Source organism: Hippichthys cyanospilos, chromosome 11 (genome assembly GCF_059441005.1).
Source record: "Hippichthys cyanospilos isolate Australia breed blue-spotted pipefish chromosome 11, RoL_Hcya_1.0, whole genome shotgun sequence".
Classification (NCBI taxonomy): Eukaryota; Metazoa; Chordata; class Actinopteri; order Syngnathiformes; family Syngnathidae; genus Hippichthys; species Hippichthys cyanospilos.
Genome location: NC_142379.1, coordinates 9,734,015 through 9,751,557, shown reverse-complemented (window position 1 = coordinate 9,751,557; position 17,543 = coordinate 9,734,015). Strand labels below are relative to the sequence as shown.

Genomic DNA, 17,543 nt, shown 5'->3' with positions numbered 1-17,543 from the left:
TGTTTTATGTAATACAAATCGAATGTTTCGCCAGTGGAGATGATGTCCTGCTAATTTGTGAGCAGAGGCTGTTTTTAATAAGTCATAGTAGAATAGCCAACATACATTTTGATTTCCGGTTTTAGAGGCGCTCTCTGTTTATAAACGCAGTCCGAGGATGAAAATCACTTCCAGTAAGACCCTTATTGCTAACTGGCACTTAAAATAAAACGCTAACCGAACAAATCTACCGAAAAAGAAATAGACGTCGTAGCATGATAAGCACGTACGAATGCAGTGTTGAGTAATTGTTTTGATTTCTGCAAAACCTTTATTTTGAATCCCGCTAACCGGAAGCAATTACGTTGTCAATATCGAGATGTGCATTACACGCTAGAAAGCTAGCCTGGTAGCGAAAGCTGACATGCACCGAACAGCTGCTCATTTGGTTTCCTCTGACCTTACCTAGCTTAATGCACATCTAGTACGTTAAATCATGTAAGTACAGTTCACACTATTAGTTTAAAATGTGATTTAACTGGCATTCTCGTTCCTGCAAGGTTAGCCCACAAGAACGACTCACGTCACGAAATAATGGCATGTGTTCTACAAATTAGTGCAAAGAAGAAACTGACTGCATTCAACTGTCGGTGAGTTGTGATATGAAAAAAAAAGTTTAAAAACATCTGTGAAAAATCAGGTGCTGCAAGGAAGGGAATTATTAATCAAATTCACTAGAATCAAAATCACTAGAAACATAACTACTGCGAAATTATGAAACGTTGTTTAATCAAAAGCTATCTGGCAAATGTGGGGAAATTATAACATAATTGTCACGATAAAGCAAAATTCTGTAGTCGGGCAGAAACCTGAACAGTTTTATCAAAGAAACTAAGGAGTTAATGCAAACTGCTCTGGAAAGTTAAACGCAAATTTTGCTCAACCGCTATGAGGGATTACGCGGTTCAGAAAATGAATGTACAGTACTGTATTTAGCTGATGAGTTGTTTTTTTTAATACCAGTACCACTAGAGGGAGACCTCTTACTAACACACATTTAAATGGTCTCTGGATTATAAGTCTAAAAGGCAGGTTCAGCATAGCAAATGCCAAAAAGAAAAAAAATGCAGAATTCTTGCAAGAATTCTTAAAAGACAAAAGTTACAGAATGGACCTGCACAGCACTGTAAAATAGTAGTTAGAAAGTCTGACCTTTAGCTTATCCACTACTTCCATGATGCCAAGCGTCTAAGAAAATATAGTATATGTTTTTCCTGTGTTACAGCTCGGACTAAATGTCCTTTCCCGTGACACCAATGGGGACCTAAAGGCCGGAGATTTTCCTTCAAACAGTACCGGAGACTGATTTTTGACCCTTGTAGCCATGCGGATCACTCTATGCCAAGGCGTCTTAACCGGGGCCATCATCCTCAACCTCCTCATCCTTTACTATGTGTCACGGGCTCAGCAGCAAATGATGGAGAAGAGGAGGGAACACGGCAGGTCCACCAGGAGGGCCGCCCTTCCCGCCTCCGGTCTGGGGGGAGGCATAGGGGGACTCGTCGGGCCTGGTGCCGAGCCCAGAGTGGCCGGCTTGTCAAATAATCGAAGCCCGCGTGTGACCGTGCTACTCCGCGAGTTTGAGAACTTTGAGAATTACGTCAGCGACGTCGCCAATTCCTTCCTGAGACAAAGACCCGAACTTCCCTTCCTGGTTGTGGCCGACACACCTCCGTACCCACCTCTGGAGCTCCCCAACGGCTCCCATCTGCTGGTGCTCTCTCCAAGCCCAGACCAGCCGCCGCAAGCGCACAGGCCCGAGTTTCACGTCCAGACGGAGTTTGTTCTTCTCGTACCTGACGGTGTGGAGTTTGAGCCGCCCCGAGCTATTGAGAGGCTGATTAAGGAGCTGGAAGGCGAAGGTGGCGGTCCAGTTAAGCTGGTGGCTTCACCCGTTCTGGTGCGATCCGCCGTGCAGTGTCTCCACCTGAGGGTGAACCTCCGCGAGTGGACCGCCACTTACTCGACGGGCGCATCCGGTAGCAGTGGCAGCGTGTGCACGGCCTTGCAGGGCGACGCCGTGGTGCTCATCCGCGCCGAAGATCTATTTAATCTCTCCGTCCCGCTCGCCCGACCCCTGTTCCCCTCGCTCTTCATCCAGACTACGCTGAGGGGCTGGAAGGTCAAGCTCCTAGAGAGTCCGTGTTTTTCAGCCAACCACCGGCCTCTCTTCAGCTCGGCTCACAACCAATGGAAGGCGGACACTCGCCTGAAGGAGTCCACGGGGAAGCTGATGAGAAGCTTTGGTCTGAAGCGTACCCTGCTGCCCGAGGAGAAGGAGCAGTGGCACGGCTGCAGCAAGGAGACGCCTCGCTGCTTCGGCACGGTGCGGGACGACACGCCGGACTACCTCTATCTGGATCGCTGGACGCCTCCGTGTTGTCTTCGCGCTCTTCGAGAAACCACCAAATACGTCATCAACATCCTGGAGAGCTCTGGGGTGCGCTACTGGCTGGAAGGCGGGACTTTGCTGGGCGCCGTCCGCCACCAGGACATCATCCCGTGGGATTACGACGTTGACCTGGGAATCTATCTGGAAGACGTGCCCAACTGTGATCACTTGAAGAACCTGGACTCCGGCTCGCTGGTGGACGCCAACGGCTTCGTTTGGGAGCGCGCGGTGGAGGGCGATTTCTACAGGGTGCAATACAGCGAGGCCAATCACCTGCATGTGGACCTGTGGCCCTTCTACCCCCGCAACGGCGTCATGACCAAAGACACGTGGACCGAGCACAAGCAGGATGTGGAGTTTCCCGAGCACTTCCTTCAGCCGCTCGTTCCCATGCCCTTTGCGGGTATCAATGCTTATGGACCGAATAACCACCGCGCCTTCTTGGAGCTCAAATTTGGAGAGGGGGTGGTTGAGAATCCCCAGTACCCCAACCCTGCCAAAAAAAGATTGGACCGGGCCAAATTATGAGGGCATATTTCTTGACATATAAGCGCTCATACTTGGGGATTTGTGAGCATGCTATGCATAGCACAGTATGCTATGATTGATCATGTGCACATACAACCAAGACCTAGCAACATACAATTCTCAGAAGAGCCATTTTGATGCACTTGAAACCACCCAAAAATGTTTTGTCAATTCAACCCATGTGGCTCATGTAGTCAGCTGACCTGGAGTTGTGGCTTGCAGACCCCTGACATAGTCAAACAGTATAGTACAATGGTGCCTTGAGATACAAGCTGAATTTGTGCCATGGCCATGCTCGTAAGATAAAACTCGTGTACTGTACCTCAAACCATTTATTCCAATTGAAATGAATGGGAATACCAATAGTCAGAGCCAGTAATTTATTTATATATATATATAGCAAAGCCCCCTCAAATATATAAGAATAACTGACTGAATTTTCAAGTGTAGGAACATGCGAAAAGCATAAACCGATGAATTCACTGGTATTTTAGGTTTAGACCATAAATGTATGCAGTTACACAAGCTACATCATCAGGGAAAATCACAGACAAAACATGTTTCATACATGATGCCCTTTAACATACAGCATCATTTTCCTGTTCCCTATTATTCTCATTTGAATGATATGATGTAGGAGAAAGTTCATCTGAAACGGGACCAAATTTGAACACTTTAAAATGTGTACTAAACATGAATACAAAGCTTTGCATACTTATACATTACATTTTAATGGATGGATGTCAGCATTTTAATGGACATATATGAGGACGAAGAAGGCTGTAATTTCTACAGAGTAAGAAATGAGTCTTCTGTTTCTGATTGGTTCATTTTTTTGTCAGGTGTGATAGGGTTTTATTGTCCTTCAAGTTCAAGGCACATGCTGCTGTTGTTGTTTTTTGACAGATTATATTTATCAGGTACAAGTCAGGTCATAATGACTGTTCAAACAAATGTAGTTTACAAACATTGTCATGTATGACTGATTGATCTTTACATTGCAGATTAAAATGTGCTTAACATTACAAAACACTTTTCAAAATGTGTATGCTGTATTGTAAAAATGATTTTTTTGTACATTTTGACATTAAATACTGTACAATATGTAAGAGTAAATATGTTTTGCCCTTACGTGGCTTTATTTAATGAATTCATCTCACCCCATTTGCACTGATTTTGTGGACAGAACAGTTTTTGCACTTTTGAAAGTATATTATTAGATTGTTGTTTCTCGGTGAAATCAAATGTCTTTGCTGTTGTGAGTTTTGAGTGCTTGTATGGAGAAAAAATAAGCACACTATAATAAAGCAACGTTTGCGTTTTGTGGTTGTGAGAACCCCTTTGTCATAAATAAATCATGTTCTCTATCATTGTAGTGAATCTTGCTTTTGAACACTAGGGGGCTCAAGCCCTCTTCATTGGGGCCTTGCCCAGCATTATCAAAACTAATATGGGAGTTGTGTTTAATACACTTTAGTACTACAGTACATGATACACTGTGTTGGGAGTAATGCATAACCTTTTGCGTTAACGCTGTAGTGTAAGGCATTACACACAAAAATTGAGTAATATTTTACTTACAATGCAATATATAGCCCCCCCCAAAACCCTTTAAATTTATATTAATTTATATTGTTTTTTTGTCCATATTTCCGAGTATGTAGGTGAGAGCAATGTAAAAGTAATGCAATAGTAGTGCAATGACCTACATTTCAAATACAGTAATTTTATATGGTAACTAATTACTTTGGAATGACAGTAATATGGAATAAATAATGCATGACAGTTTTGAAGAAACCAACACTGATGATACAGTATGGTATATTTTGTCACTGCTAAGTAGCACATACGTCAGGCTATTGGGCAAGTGTCCTAATTCCCTTAAGTAGCTTTGCACCTGTCGATGCAGCACACTGTATATATATCATCCCATTCCTATCATTGCTCAATGTATAAACAGCAGCGCTGTGATATAGTCTCCCATTTAGTACTGTGCTTCTAAATCAATGAGGAACTCGGCAAGTGTCTCTGGGAGCTTTCTCAAAATGCAGATGAACATAAACTCACAGATTAACGCCGAGCTGTTTAGTGTGCTGAGAAAAAACTATTTTTTTTATTGAACTCAAAAGACTTCATTTCCCACCCTCCCCCTTGTGCAGACATCAGAAATATAAAACACATAACGGAAGCCAATGCATCGACAGAAAAGATAGTGTCTAAACATTTATACCAACAGTGTAACAGATGTAAAGTTTGGCCTATTATTTCGTTTTTGGTTTATGAGTGTGATGTTTCTGACTTAAAATAACCGCAGGAGTTAATAGCAAAACTAGTGTGACGAGTTCCACTCCCTGGTAAAGATTGTAAAGTACCACAACATAAATGGGGGTGGGCTGGTTGTACCAGGAACCAAACAGAAGCCCCTTAAAACATATACATAGCATAAAATGATATCCTAAAGGATACCAGACACCACAGTATAAAAGAACAAAAAAAATACAACTTTGGCTATTTGATTAAAAGACATCATACATAGCCTTGTTTAACCTTTGCGGCCAAGCGATTGAGCTTTTCTACTAAATTTGGTGTGGAATACCTTAAATAAATAAAGCTGATGAAACCATTTTGGGGGGGGGTAATCTCCCAACCTCCCACAGTGATTGAAAAGGATTTTTGGTCTTGAGGGAAAAAAAAAAAAGTCTTCAAGCCAGAGTTCACAACCTGAGGTGTAGTGACAGAGGTCCGATTACTTAGCGTTTGCATTATTGTTTGCTTTTCCTCATACATAAAAAAATGACAACATCAAGAGTAAGGAAGACATAACAAAATGGATGAATTGATCAAAGACACTCAAGAAGAAAAAAAAAGGAGTGTACTACTTGACTACAGCCACCTGAGGCGCTGTTGATTCACTCTTAGTTTACCGTTTTAGGCACTGAAAATCGGGACATGTATAAGCATTTTTACGCCCCTTTGATCAAAATCAGTTCAGGCCCGGCTATCATAAGTATCTTCAGATTATCCTAAGCGCTCATCTTCTGATTTGGACCTTACAAGTGATATTTACTCCCACATCGCATCGAAAACTTGTTGGGACAAATCATCATAAATGTTCCAATACAAATGCGAGTGTGGTTAAAGGATTCAGTTGAGCTCGCGCATGCTAACAGTTAGCCTAGCTTCTTCAAGTGGCATATCTTGGTATAACAACAGACAACTCGATTTGGGTTACGAGTCTTGTGATTGTCATTCAATATCGCAGACTTCCAGCATGGCATGAAAAAGGAAGTTTGCAACCCAAATAAACCTTGAAAACATTTTTCTAAACAACCTAACATGTCAAACATTTACCCCATTAAAGGGAGAGCTTGCAGATCTTTTAAGAAACAGAAGCCATGACTGATCGTTTGCCTTGCGTTGTCCGGTTAGCCTGGGATTCAGGAGCTTTTCTGAAACGATTTTGGAATATCACTTCTCGAAAATAATGAAAATCCATTGTTTGCTAGCAACTGGACATAAAATTAGCAAATGGAAGAAGAGGGAAGGGACCCCAAAGAGTTGAGATATTTGAAAAGCAATGCCAAATTAGCAACATTACCGTTTGACAGGTACATCTAATCACCTCTTTTTGATTGCTAAAATCGATTATCAATGCCAAAATAACAACATCGAAACAATGTTTTGGTATTATCGTAAAGCTCTAATATGACTGATCCATGCTATCTGCATAATAAACATGGCTAGCTTACATTGGCTTGCTCACAGTGCAAGTGTTAGCTTGGTTGCTACTTTGTTTAGACTGGACAGCGTTCTTCATGTGATGTTAAATTTCATGTTTGAAAGTCATGCTTATGCATGACAATGAAGGGTACAGCCTTAATCAGGGAGTTGGGTGGGCTCAAAGAAGACACAGGAAAAGAGAGGTCATTTGTGAGAGGTCATCGAACATGAGTCTCAAAACTGCAAACTCCCCTTTAAAGATCGTCGCAATGTTGTGATTGCAATGTGGCAAATCTATATGATAGCCCAAGCAACCACTACAATCGCAACATCTTAACACACAATGACAACATTTGAATAATTTTCAATTACAGCAGTTAGGGACGATGATTCAAATTTTCTTTTAACCTTTTTGTTAAACGTCATCTTAAAAAGTGATGACAATTGCAAGTTATCTCACACGGGGCCAGTGATGCGACATTAAAGGAGAGGGTATTTAAAATGTAACACAAGCACCACCAATAAATTACTTTTTGGGACATACCTTGTAAGAAATCACTTGTCTTCTACATTCATGTATTGCTATCGAACATAATTACAAATTGATTGTCCAAATGTGAGAATATTCCTGTTTAAAATTGTTAAAATGTTATTGCGCTGCATCATGTACGTCCTCGCTCCACAAACTTTTTATCACATGTAGAGAAAGATAGGTCCATTGCTTCTACTTGCAGTTTCCACGGTAGTGTTTGACGATGTCAGATGTGACGTCGGTATTTCGATTACACAACGCCATCCTGGTGTGTATTTTTGTTGTCCCTATGTTCAATTCCTTTCATCTCAATAAGCGGGGAGTGTTCAGGGGTGGGTGGGACGGGGCTGGCTTCACCCGGCGCCGCTATTTCGTCTCTTTTGGCCGTGCGGTCTACGAAGTATTGCAGAAGTCCTGCTCCAAAGGCGTCGCCTTCCACGTTCAGTACCGTGCACGTGCGGTCACTAGAAAACAACGGCAGGAAATTTAACGGTAGCCAGTTACAAATTGTCCTCAAAAACTAGCGTAATCTAATTTTTAATTGTGCAAAAGGAGTTCAAGCAGTGACGCTGGCTGTCACAATGTCGTGTACTCACACGAGCCAATCAACAGCAAGGATCAGAGAGATATCGTTGGTGGGCAAACTGACTGCCTCCAGGATGATAGCGAGGGTCAACACTCCGCCAGCGGGTATTCCTGCTGCACCAACACTGGACGCCGTGGCAGTCACTCTGGTCCGACGGCAGAAACAGAAAGACATCAACAACGCAAAAAAAAAATTAAAAAATCTAATAAAACCGCAGGGCCATCGCAAATTGCCCTTCTGGGGTACCTACAGGATGGTGATTATTTGGATGAAGTTGAGGGAATAGTCGTTGAGCTGAGCGATGAAAACGGCAGCCACGCACTGAAAGCACGCGGCTCCGTCCATGTTGACGGTGGCACCGATGGGGAGGATGAAGCGGCTGATTTGCTTGGAGATACCATTGTTTTCCTCCACGCATTTCATCATGAGTGGAAGCGTGGCGGAGCTGCAGGGTGTGAATAGGCCAGTCATGAGTTTCAGAAGGAGGTATTGGAGATGTAAAAAAATAAAAAATTAAAAAAAAGAAGCACTCAAAATTCCTGGTCAGCTTTACTGGTACGGTTTTTCAACTTTGTTCTTATCAGGAGTGGTGTTCCACCAGGTTCTTTCCCAGAGCCCTATTGGTTGACCATCCGCTTAGTTTCATTCGTCCGTATTTTAAAGATCTGATCTGAATCAATCCCGGGGGACTCAAGGCCAAATGCAGACTGCTATTCCCAATTGATTGCTCAGAATTAACACAAAAGTCTTCTACGTTTACAACTACACTGTTTTAAGGACAGTTATGCATGGAATCCTACTTTTAGAAATGTGCTAAGTCATTACCTGGAGGCTGTTCCAAAGGCTGTGGCCAAAGCTGTGAATATTCCCCAGAGGAAGGTATACGGGTTCTTCCTTGTGATGGCAAAGTATATGGCGGGCAGCACAATGAAGCCATGGATGGCATGCCCTACGATGCAGCATGCTATGTACTTTCCCAGGCTGGCAAACAGCGTACCAACGTCATCCATCTCTATAATCTTGCCGGCAACAAGGAACATGATACCGAAAGGGGCATACCTGGAGGAATTGAAACAAATGTTAACTTCAAGCTGTTTTTGTTTTTTTTACTGCACATCTTTCACTATAGCCACATTCGGTACCTATTCAGGAACTAGAATTTGTACATGGGCCTGACTAGACCTGGAACTATTGAGTATTTTTGGTATTCTTTCCTACAGAAAAAGGGTTTTGAGAATTTGGATAACAATAGATTTTTTTTTTCTGAAAAATACAACTATTATAAACAGAACATCATTTAACACATGTCCACTTAATTATAAATGCCTTTTTTTTTGGAAAAATGAAAGGTCTTCGAACATTATGCAACCCGTTAAACCGAAAATCTTACCACATGATCCACGAGACCAGCACCATGGTGGCTTCATTGAAGGAGTTGAAGAACTTAATCAAGATCTCGCCTTCCTCCCCCAACTTCCTCAAAGCCACACCAAAAACGATGGCGAACACAACCAGACCCAGAATATTCATCCCGTCCTGGTCGGTTCCAAAGGGAACCTATGTGCATACACAGGACTGTCAGGACACATGCAAAGAACCAAATTCAATGCAATTTATTGGCCACAATCATGTTGCCCTACTCACCTTTTCAACTGTTATGTTACGGACTCCATTTGTTCCATTTGTGCTGACCAGCTTATAGCTTGTGGCATACTGCAAAGGAGAGATAGTTTGCTCAAACTCAAGGAAATATTTCCTTGTTAATTAAAATTTTAGACTGAATCTAGATGAAGTACTTACCGACTGAAAGGCGGCAGACACCAAGTTGGAGGGAAAGATGTTTCTGTGGCAAAAACAAACAATAGAATCATAAACACATGGCATTCCTTAGCATTCACATGATCGGGATGAAGCTCAGATGAAGTTCTGTTTGCAATTTATTAAAAGCATAACACAAGTGATGGAATTTGGCTTGGCAGAAGCAAGCCTGTATAAGCCACACAAGTCAAGTTGATTCAAAAGACGCGAGCGCACAGAATCAAACCCAATCGAATTGTTCCACTAAATTGAACCCCGTGCATTGAGATTTGTATCAAACCTATTTCAATTTGAGAGAAGCAACATCGTGATAACAGATTGATGCCTTCTGGACATTAATGATATAATCACAATGCTGGGAGGTTTGGACCATGGGATGTTTTGGATCCTTGTGAACTTAAGGCATGTGAAGTCAATTGAGATTCCTTTGTGCTGAATACAGTATATTAACCTCACTTGACTTGATCAGGTGGAAACAGCTGCAGCTTTCAATTTGCCTTTGCCACCAATCTAACATAAAGGGTGTCCCAAAAGTCAATTTCTTTACTTATTTTTTTCTGTTATAATTTGGACAGATGTGAGAATACCATTTTACAGTTTAAATTAAGCATCATTGCACAATTGCCACATTGGAAGATGTTCCTTTAACAAACTAGTTTGGCGCTAGTTTGAGAGGCTTCGGACGAATTCACTGTATCCACGGCAAGTTTCTTCAAACTAGGTTGTTCCGTTGTATGTCAAATATAGACTTGACATACAACCACTAACACCACCGATAGAAAAACTAAATTCTAGTACAGAAAAGAAAGCCAGCCATGAAAAAACATTTTGAGCATCAGAATCGTTCGCATGTATCCACTGAAGAACCGAGATTCGAACAGAAGAACAGAACTCGCCCAAGAAAAAATCTATGTGGCCCAGCTGGAGCTCTCTTCTTCGCTAATGGATTTAGAGTAAGAGGGAATTAACTTCACATGCTCATTTGGGCCGTTTTCCTCCCTTCTGAATGAAAGGCATAGCAAGGCTACATCCAGATTAAAGTCATGTGTGTGACTGGTCGGCATGTAACTGGATCACAGGATGAATAGCAACAAATGCATAATTGAGAAATGTATGTATATTTGTGGGATTTTGCTTGAATGCCAGCACTAAAAATTAGACCAATATGTTTTTTACAGGGCCAATACCATACCGATTATTAGTGATCAAGATGCTAGTAACCTATTGTGACACGTTTTGACGTTCGAAAGTGGACACGGATATTTTGGTTATTAGTACCTCATTTTTGTCACAAGAATATATATCTCTTTTTCCGGGAAAGTAAAGTAACTTACATGTTAAATGGTGGTAGGAACCTTTGAAACGGAACCTTGGGCGTGTCAGATTGTTTTGCCCAGGCTCCTCTTGAAATGAGGGAATATGTATGCTCCCTTCAAAGGAAATTAGGGAATGACAACTGCACAGGAGTGTCCTCATCTTCCTCCCTATCATCTGTATTTTTAAGGTGTGCTCAATTGTTACCCGGAATGCCAGAAAAATGGGACCTTTAACACTATATTTGGACCTGATATTCATTTTCAAGAGAAAAAATGTCAAACATTCATAAGAAAATATTTCATCTTCAACTCTTTGTTTAAATTCCTCTAAGCATGTTGATTTTTTTTTTTTTGTAATTATCATCATCATCATCATCATCATGTTAGCCTAAAGATGAGAAAATGAAGCCTCAAACTATTTGTGTATTTTGTGTCATTCCTCTAGGTGGTGCTCTTGGTTTGAACATAAAGGTGAATGCAATTGAAATGCGTTCAATTTCTACTGTTTCTAAACAACAGAGCCCTCTAGAGGACAATAAAAATATCAAACGTGGTTCATGAGCTAATCATTTTATATCTTAGAGAATAGACATTTTTGTTTTGAAATTATAAAAGAACAGCTGAGGAAGCTGAAACTATCATAGCACGTCATGAAAATTTTTTTTTAAACCAAAGTAAACTAGTAGCTAGTAAAGAGCGCCCTCTTGGTTTTCTATATAGTAAATATAGTTTTCCAAAATTTCAAACCAACCCAAATGTTAGTTTCCCTAATTTTTATTTAGTTTCAAACAAAAACAAAAGGGGCTGTTATCAGAGTCAGGAGCATCTGTTATAAAGTTTGGTAAAAATCCAAATAAACGAAGAAGTTAACACTGTCCTGTATTTAGCTTTTTGATCTTCTATCAACTGTCATATTTTTTAAAACAGCCAATGCTGATATTCATCAAAATGCTGAACATCGGCACTGATAACTTGTCTATCCCTACTAAAAATGACAGGACAGTTGTACGAGCAAAAAATAATAATAATAATAAAAAATTAAAAAAGTCATGAGTTATGATAGTAAATGTTGAATGTCTGTGTAATATTCAACTTGCTTTTCTTGTAAAATAAGGACCATATTCTAGTAAAATAACTATTGAACGTATCAAATATATTTTTGTCATCATATTAGATTTTTCTCTTTATTCTTGAGAAATGATGATTATGTTCCGGTATTAGGATATTCTTCTCATAGCATTTTTTCTGATAAATGCCTTTTTTTTTTCCATTACATGTATTTTTAAGGTTGTTATTCTTGCAATACTTTATTTGTGTGTGTGGTGCTAAAATTCCATCTAAATGTAAAAGTTTACCACAAGAGAAGCGCATTATTTTTTATACCGTTCTTGTAATAGATCACACGTTTGCAGGTGTGTTTTGTGTGGCGTCTTGTAAAAGCACAAGCTGTGTACATTCCCTCGGGGAGTATGCAAAATCCTGTTGACTTAACCAGCTAATGAATGACACATTTCTACGTATCCAATCCCGCATTTAAAGTCACGGCTAGTATTTTGACAGTTGATGCACGATACTGTAGAGATTTTAAAGCGGGAAAAACAAACAAAAGTCAACAGTGATATAGCCGGTGTGTCTCAAGGAAGTGTTGCAGTTATATGTGTGAAATAAAGACGTGTCGAACACGTGGCCAGCTGCGCCGGTTGAGCAGCAGGCCCCTTTTTTGTTTTGGTTTTCACGCTTTGTTGAACAGCAGTAGCCATGCTGCCACGTGGGGATTTCTTGTCAAAGGACAGCAGGACACCAAGTGAGAGGGATCGCTATAATAAGAGACACGGGTTTGGCTTGCTGTTCTGTTATCATAATGGCTCGGTTTGAGTCTGTGTGTGTGCCCTGCTTGGATGCGTTCCCAGGTTATACACGGAACCCCCTTGTTCAAGCTAGCACAACTGTAACACTACAGTATCTTTATTTGCACGCAGAAGAACTCAACTAATGTTATTCCTAACAAGGTCCGAGTAACTTTTTATGCAAGACTAACATTGTTCATCCGAGGATACATTTAGTCTGATTTGTCTGGCTCTGGTTCAGGGGTGAAGACCCTACAGCCCATGAAACAAGAAAATTTGATCCAGTCTAGAAATACTTAAAACCTCATGGAACACTAATAAAAAATAAATAAAAGAAATACCTGTGACTTTTATTTTTAAAAAAAGGAGCGCAGCCATGTATTTGGAGTTCAGAGGTGGTGCTTGATATTTCAAGCAGATCCGAATGGGTCTGGAGATTTGAATTTTTCTTTCTGTGTGTATGTATGTTTCTTGATAACGGACCCTGAGATGCCTTGTTTACTTTTAAACTTAGCTTGTAACGGGTGTGTGACATATCATGCATGCTGTCATCATGACATATCAGACTAAGTTTACATGCAGTAAACATTTGGATTAAGGTCAGGTTAATGCAAAAATGTGGGTTTTCTTTGTGTTACGCCAATTGATACAGTGATGTATGAATAACATCATGATGCAAATAATTTTTCTTCATTAAAACACAATGTACATATAGAAAAGTGATTGCTTGATTCTAAAGATTTTTTTTCACCAAACGCCTTTCATAAATGCTATATAATCACTTTAGAAGAAAGCAGTCCTTCTCAAAGAGTAGTTGGGGGGGGGGGGGGGGGGGGGGCATATGACTCTGGGGGACATGCTTTGCTTGTGCCATGTGAAGTGTAATTACACATACATGACACCAGGCTATTCTCAATGTCTGTGCAGGAGCTATTAACTTTTTAAAATGTGTCAACAACATTGTTCTAAATCACATTAAAGATTGTACTTAAAAAAAAAATAATCAGCACATTTGTACCTTTTTCTTCACGTTAAAGTTATCTGTGCTCCCGTGTTAATGTTCCAGATTAAAGTCAAAAGTCAAAGTTTGCTTTATTGTCAATTCTACCACATGTGTGTTAGATTTAGAAATATTTATTGATTTAATATTTTTTAACAGCATCAAACGGTTCACTTGGTCGGTCAAAAATGTTTCTAGTAACATTCTAGTGATATTATTTTAGGTATACCTATGCCATTTTTTTTTAAAAGAGAATGATCTTATTTCTAGTCAACGGCGAGTGGGAGCAAAAAAAAATTCTCTTTACCAGTCGGGGTTTTGCAAAAAAAAATATTGAGAAGTGCTGGAATAGATTCATTAATTTACTGTACTTTCAGAGGAAAAACCCGCTGAGAGGTGCGTGATACCGCATCTTTTGCAAACAAATGCAAATTGGAGTCAATAAGCATATGAACAGTGTGAAGTCCCCTTTTCTTTTCATACTTTAATAAGGACCTGACTGAGGAAGAGGATTTGTGAAGTTGTTTCCTGCCAGGCAACAGGCTGTCCTGGCTTTTTACCAAGTGGGGCTGTCCCAACAGGTAATGCAGTATTTCGTCATGTCCTTGTGAACAATTTCTCAACCAAACTTGACTTAACTCGCTGTCACTTTTATTTTTTTAGAAAATAAATAAATAAATGAATGGAAGTGAGTGGAACATGTTGGGGTTAATAAGTGTGATAGGACTCCGTTTTTGAGCCAGGAGTGTTAATTTAACCGGCAACGACATGAAGCTGATGCAACTACACGAGTTGATTGCAGCAGCATACTATACCATACTATAGACAACAGTGCCATGTGCTTTAGTGCTCCACATGGACAAAGAACCTATAAATGTAAAACATGTGAACAAAGTAACTCGCTCACCTGATCAAGTCTAAAAAGGAGTCTATGACTTCTTTGGGTTCGGGCACGCTGTCATCCAAGCCAGCCACTTTAGGTTTGGTCAGAGTGACCGAGCCCGGGTTGATGATGAACGCCATCACCACGCCGATAGCCGAGGCGATCAACGTGGTCACCAGGAAGAAGAGCATCGCCCAGCCGCCCAGCTTGCCCAGGGCTTTGGGGTCAATGCTGGCCGCCCCCGATACCAGACTGCACACCACCAAAGGGATGATGATCATCTTCAGCAGCCGAATGAGCAGCTCGCCGGGGAAACCCACGTAGATGATTTGGGTGCGGGACAGCTCCGCGTTACGCACGCCGAGGCCGATAAAGACGCCAATGATGACCCCCGCTACGGTCATAATCACCAGAAGGTTGGCCATGACTATCCGCTTCACGCGCTCGGAAAGAGGCTCCGCCGCGCCGCGGGACGAGCCGTTGGGCAGCGGCTCCTCGCCGCCGTTGTGCGCTTTGACGTCTTCCAACTTGTCGGCCATGGTTACGAGTTGCCACGGAAAAAAAAAAACGGAACAACTTTGAAACGGGAGTGCGAGTTGTGAGGTAGATTCGACGGAAGTTTGTTGCCGGTCGCTGCTTGTTGAATGTGGCAGGCACTGGCGCTAATGGTAAGGAGCGGGACCGGAAAAGGCTCGCTCAGCGTGACGTCAATTGAGGCGGGGCCTAATTATGTATGCCTTTAGGAATACTGACAAATGAAGAATATTCAACCCCAGTATCGACCCCCCCCCTCCCAAAAAAAAACGACATCTGTACTGGGGCCGCAAAAAAAAAGGATAAAAACAGGCCAATAATGAAAACAACCCCAGTCAACTCGACCCCAAATGAAAATATTGGGGAAAAAAAATCAAAATGCGCGTATCATGGAAATTCTGCTTTTTTGAGCTATTAACTATATAACAATGTTAATTTACCACCATTAACCAGCCCTTCTCAAACAATGGAGCCTTGGGTTGGGACTTAATTTTCCCCATGTGAAGTGTGATTGCTATAAATAAGAATTGTCTGTTTTTGCATTTGGTTGGTTTTTCGCTTTTAGACTAACCTGTATCAACACTGTAAAAAGAGTTGATTTATGTTGCTTTTTCTTTTGTTTGTTTTTTTTCATGTTAAAAAGGTTTAGGTATACAATGTTCTAGATAAAAATCTTATTTATAAAGGGCGTGGTTAGTAAGGAACACCCCCATTGTGTTATTTTCCTTAATTGATGCATTTCTAAAAATTCCTTTCTTACTCTATGCTCTCAGCACCGTCCCTGGAATCAAAATTGCCAATGTGCCAAAGGTCAGGTCTCATTATTATATATACTGTACATAAATATATATAAATATGCATATATTTAACTATAGAAAGCTTAAAATACAACAATATAGCTCTTTTAAAGTGCATAGTGTAGTAGGCGTAAGTGTTCATCAAAGTGACAGGGTTTTTTTTTTTTAATGAAACTGTGGCGAGGCGAAGAAACCACACGTTGCTGTGCTAGTGGAGATCTTTACTCTTCGCATGCCATCACAAAACTGATACAACAAAGTCCAAAACAGCAAAGACAAAGCCAACAGGTTCAAAGCATCAAAGGATCATAGAGACATGCCTACTGGGTGAGAGACATAGTCCTAGTGTCCGCCACACAGCTCCCCCCCGAACACCCAGAAAGGCATAACGGAAAACCCCACAGGGTATTCACCAGTCTGGCACCCTGAGACTCAGTCCGGTCCTGGGCGGTGTATGTGACACCAGGGCCCCAGGTGCGACGGGAGTAAGGGTGAGACGCTCAGCGTGAAAACCATGAGGTAGCGTTGGCAAAGGGATGTTCTGAAGTTCCGCAGGAGCCGGAGTGGCAGTGCTGACCCGCATGCTGGCAGGCACAGTGGCCTCCGAGGGACGGCCGGTCACGGCTGCGTCCCAGACTGTGCCTGGGCATGAACCTGCTGCGGCACCAACACCAACTGACCCGCTCCGATGTATACTCGGACCATACCTGCGGGCATGGTGAATCGGAGGGGCGGCTGAATGATGGTGGCTGGAGGCCTACTGCTGAGGCCGGACGGACATCGGTAGTAGATGAGGCCGCCCGGCTGGAAGATCCCGGTCGACGGCCAGGGACTCCGAAGTTGGACTGCACAGCCGTTCTCACCGGCGCCCGTACCAGCCTGTTGCTGGCTGGCTCGATCCCTGGTGCGCCAAGGGACTGGGCGACGGGTGAGAGGACCCTCGTCGGGGTGTTGGCTGGCTGACGTGGTACCAGCTTGCTGCATTACCTGACGTATAGTAGGCTGGTGGAGGAATGTCACGATGTGGGACGTCTGCGGTGATTCCTCGCTGAAACATTCTGACGTCCGGGGTCACCCATGTGGCGAGACTACATCTCCAACAGCCTGACGAAACTTTCTAACGTCTGGGATAATAATATGGCAAGATGACCCATCCGGGGTCACCCATTCTAACGTCTGGGGTCACCAATGTGGCGAGGCGAAGAAACCACACGTTGCTGTGCTAGTGGAGATCTTTACTCTTCGCATGCCATCACAAAACTGATACAACAAAGTCCAAAACAGCAAAGACAAAGCCAACAGGTTCAAAGCATCAAAGGATCATAGAGACATGCCTACTGGGTGAGAGACATGGTCCTAGTGTCCGCCACAAAACGCTTTTATTAGAAATTTGTTTTGGTCACAGTTTGAACAATAATATTGCACTTAAAGGGTCAAAAGAGTTTCTTGCAAGATGTCCTGTGAAATTTCAAAATGGTTCTTTGTTCACTTGCAGCATGAGAGCGATCACTGTGACGCTTCCAAAATAAAAACAAGACTGTGGAGCTTTAG

General features: G+C 41.9%; 2 protein-coding genes across 5 annotated transcripts; one reads left to right on the top strand and one right to left on the bottom strand.

Moving 5' to 3' along the window:
- Positions 1–33: 33 nt before the first annotated feature.
- Positions 34–4,329, top strand: fkrp (fukutin related protein). 4 transcript variants are annotated; one of them, XM_088427081.1, is made up of 3 exons: positions 34–173; positions 540–629; positions 1,265–4,329. In XM_088427081.1, exon 3 carries the CDS (start codon positions 1,364–1,366, stop codon positions 2,957–2,959), a length of 1,596 nt encoding a protein of 531 aa, XP_088283207.1. In that variant the 5' UTR covers positions 34–173; positions 540–629; positions 1,265–1,363; the 3' UTR covers positions 2,960–4,329. The 4 variants fall into 4 exon arrangements, with proteins under 4 accessions (XP_088283207.1, XP_088283209.1, XP_088283206.1 ...); XM_088427080.1 differs by lacking the exon at positions 34–173 and adding an exon at positions 399–463 and having other exon boundaries at positions 545–629; XM_088427079.1 differs by lacking the exon at positions 34–173 and adding an exon at positions 417–477 and having other exon boundaries at positions 545–629.
- Positions 3,325–15,318, bottom strand: slc1a5 (solute carrier family 1 member 5). The gene is made up of 8 exons (XM_088427084.1): positions 14,686–15,318; positions 9,598–9,640; positions 9,442–9,510; positions 9,188–9,354; positions 8,623–8,856; positions 8,048–8,242; positions 7,808–7,942; positions 3,325–7,675 (listed from the first exon to the last, which is right to left on the bottom strand). Exons 1-8 carry the CDS (start codon positions 15,198–15,200, stop codon positions 7,462–7,464), a joined length of 1,572 nt encoding a protein of 523 aa, XP_088283210.1. The 5' UTR covers positions 15,201–15,318; the 3' UTR covers positions 3,325–7,461.
- Positions 15,319–17,543: the final 2,225 nt, after the last annotated feature.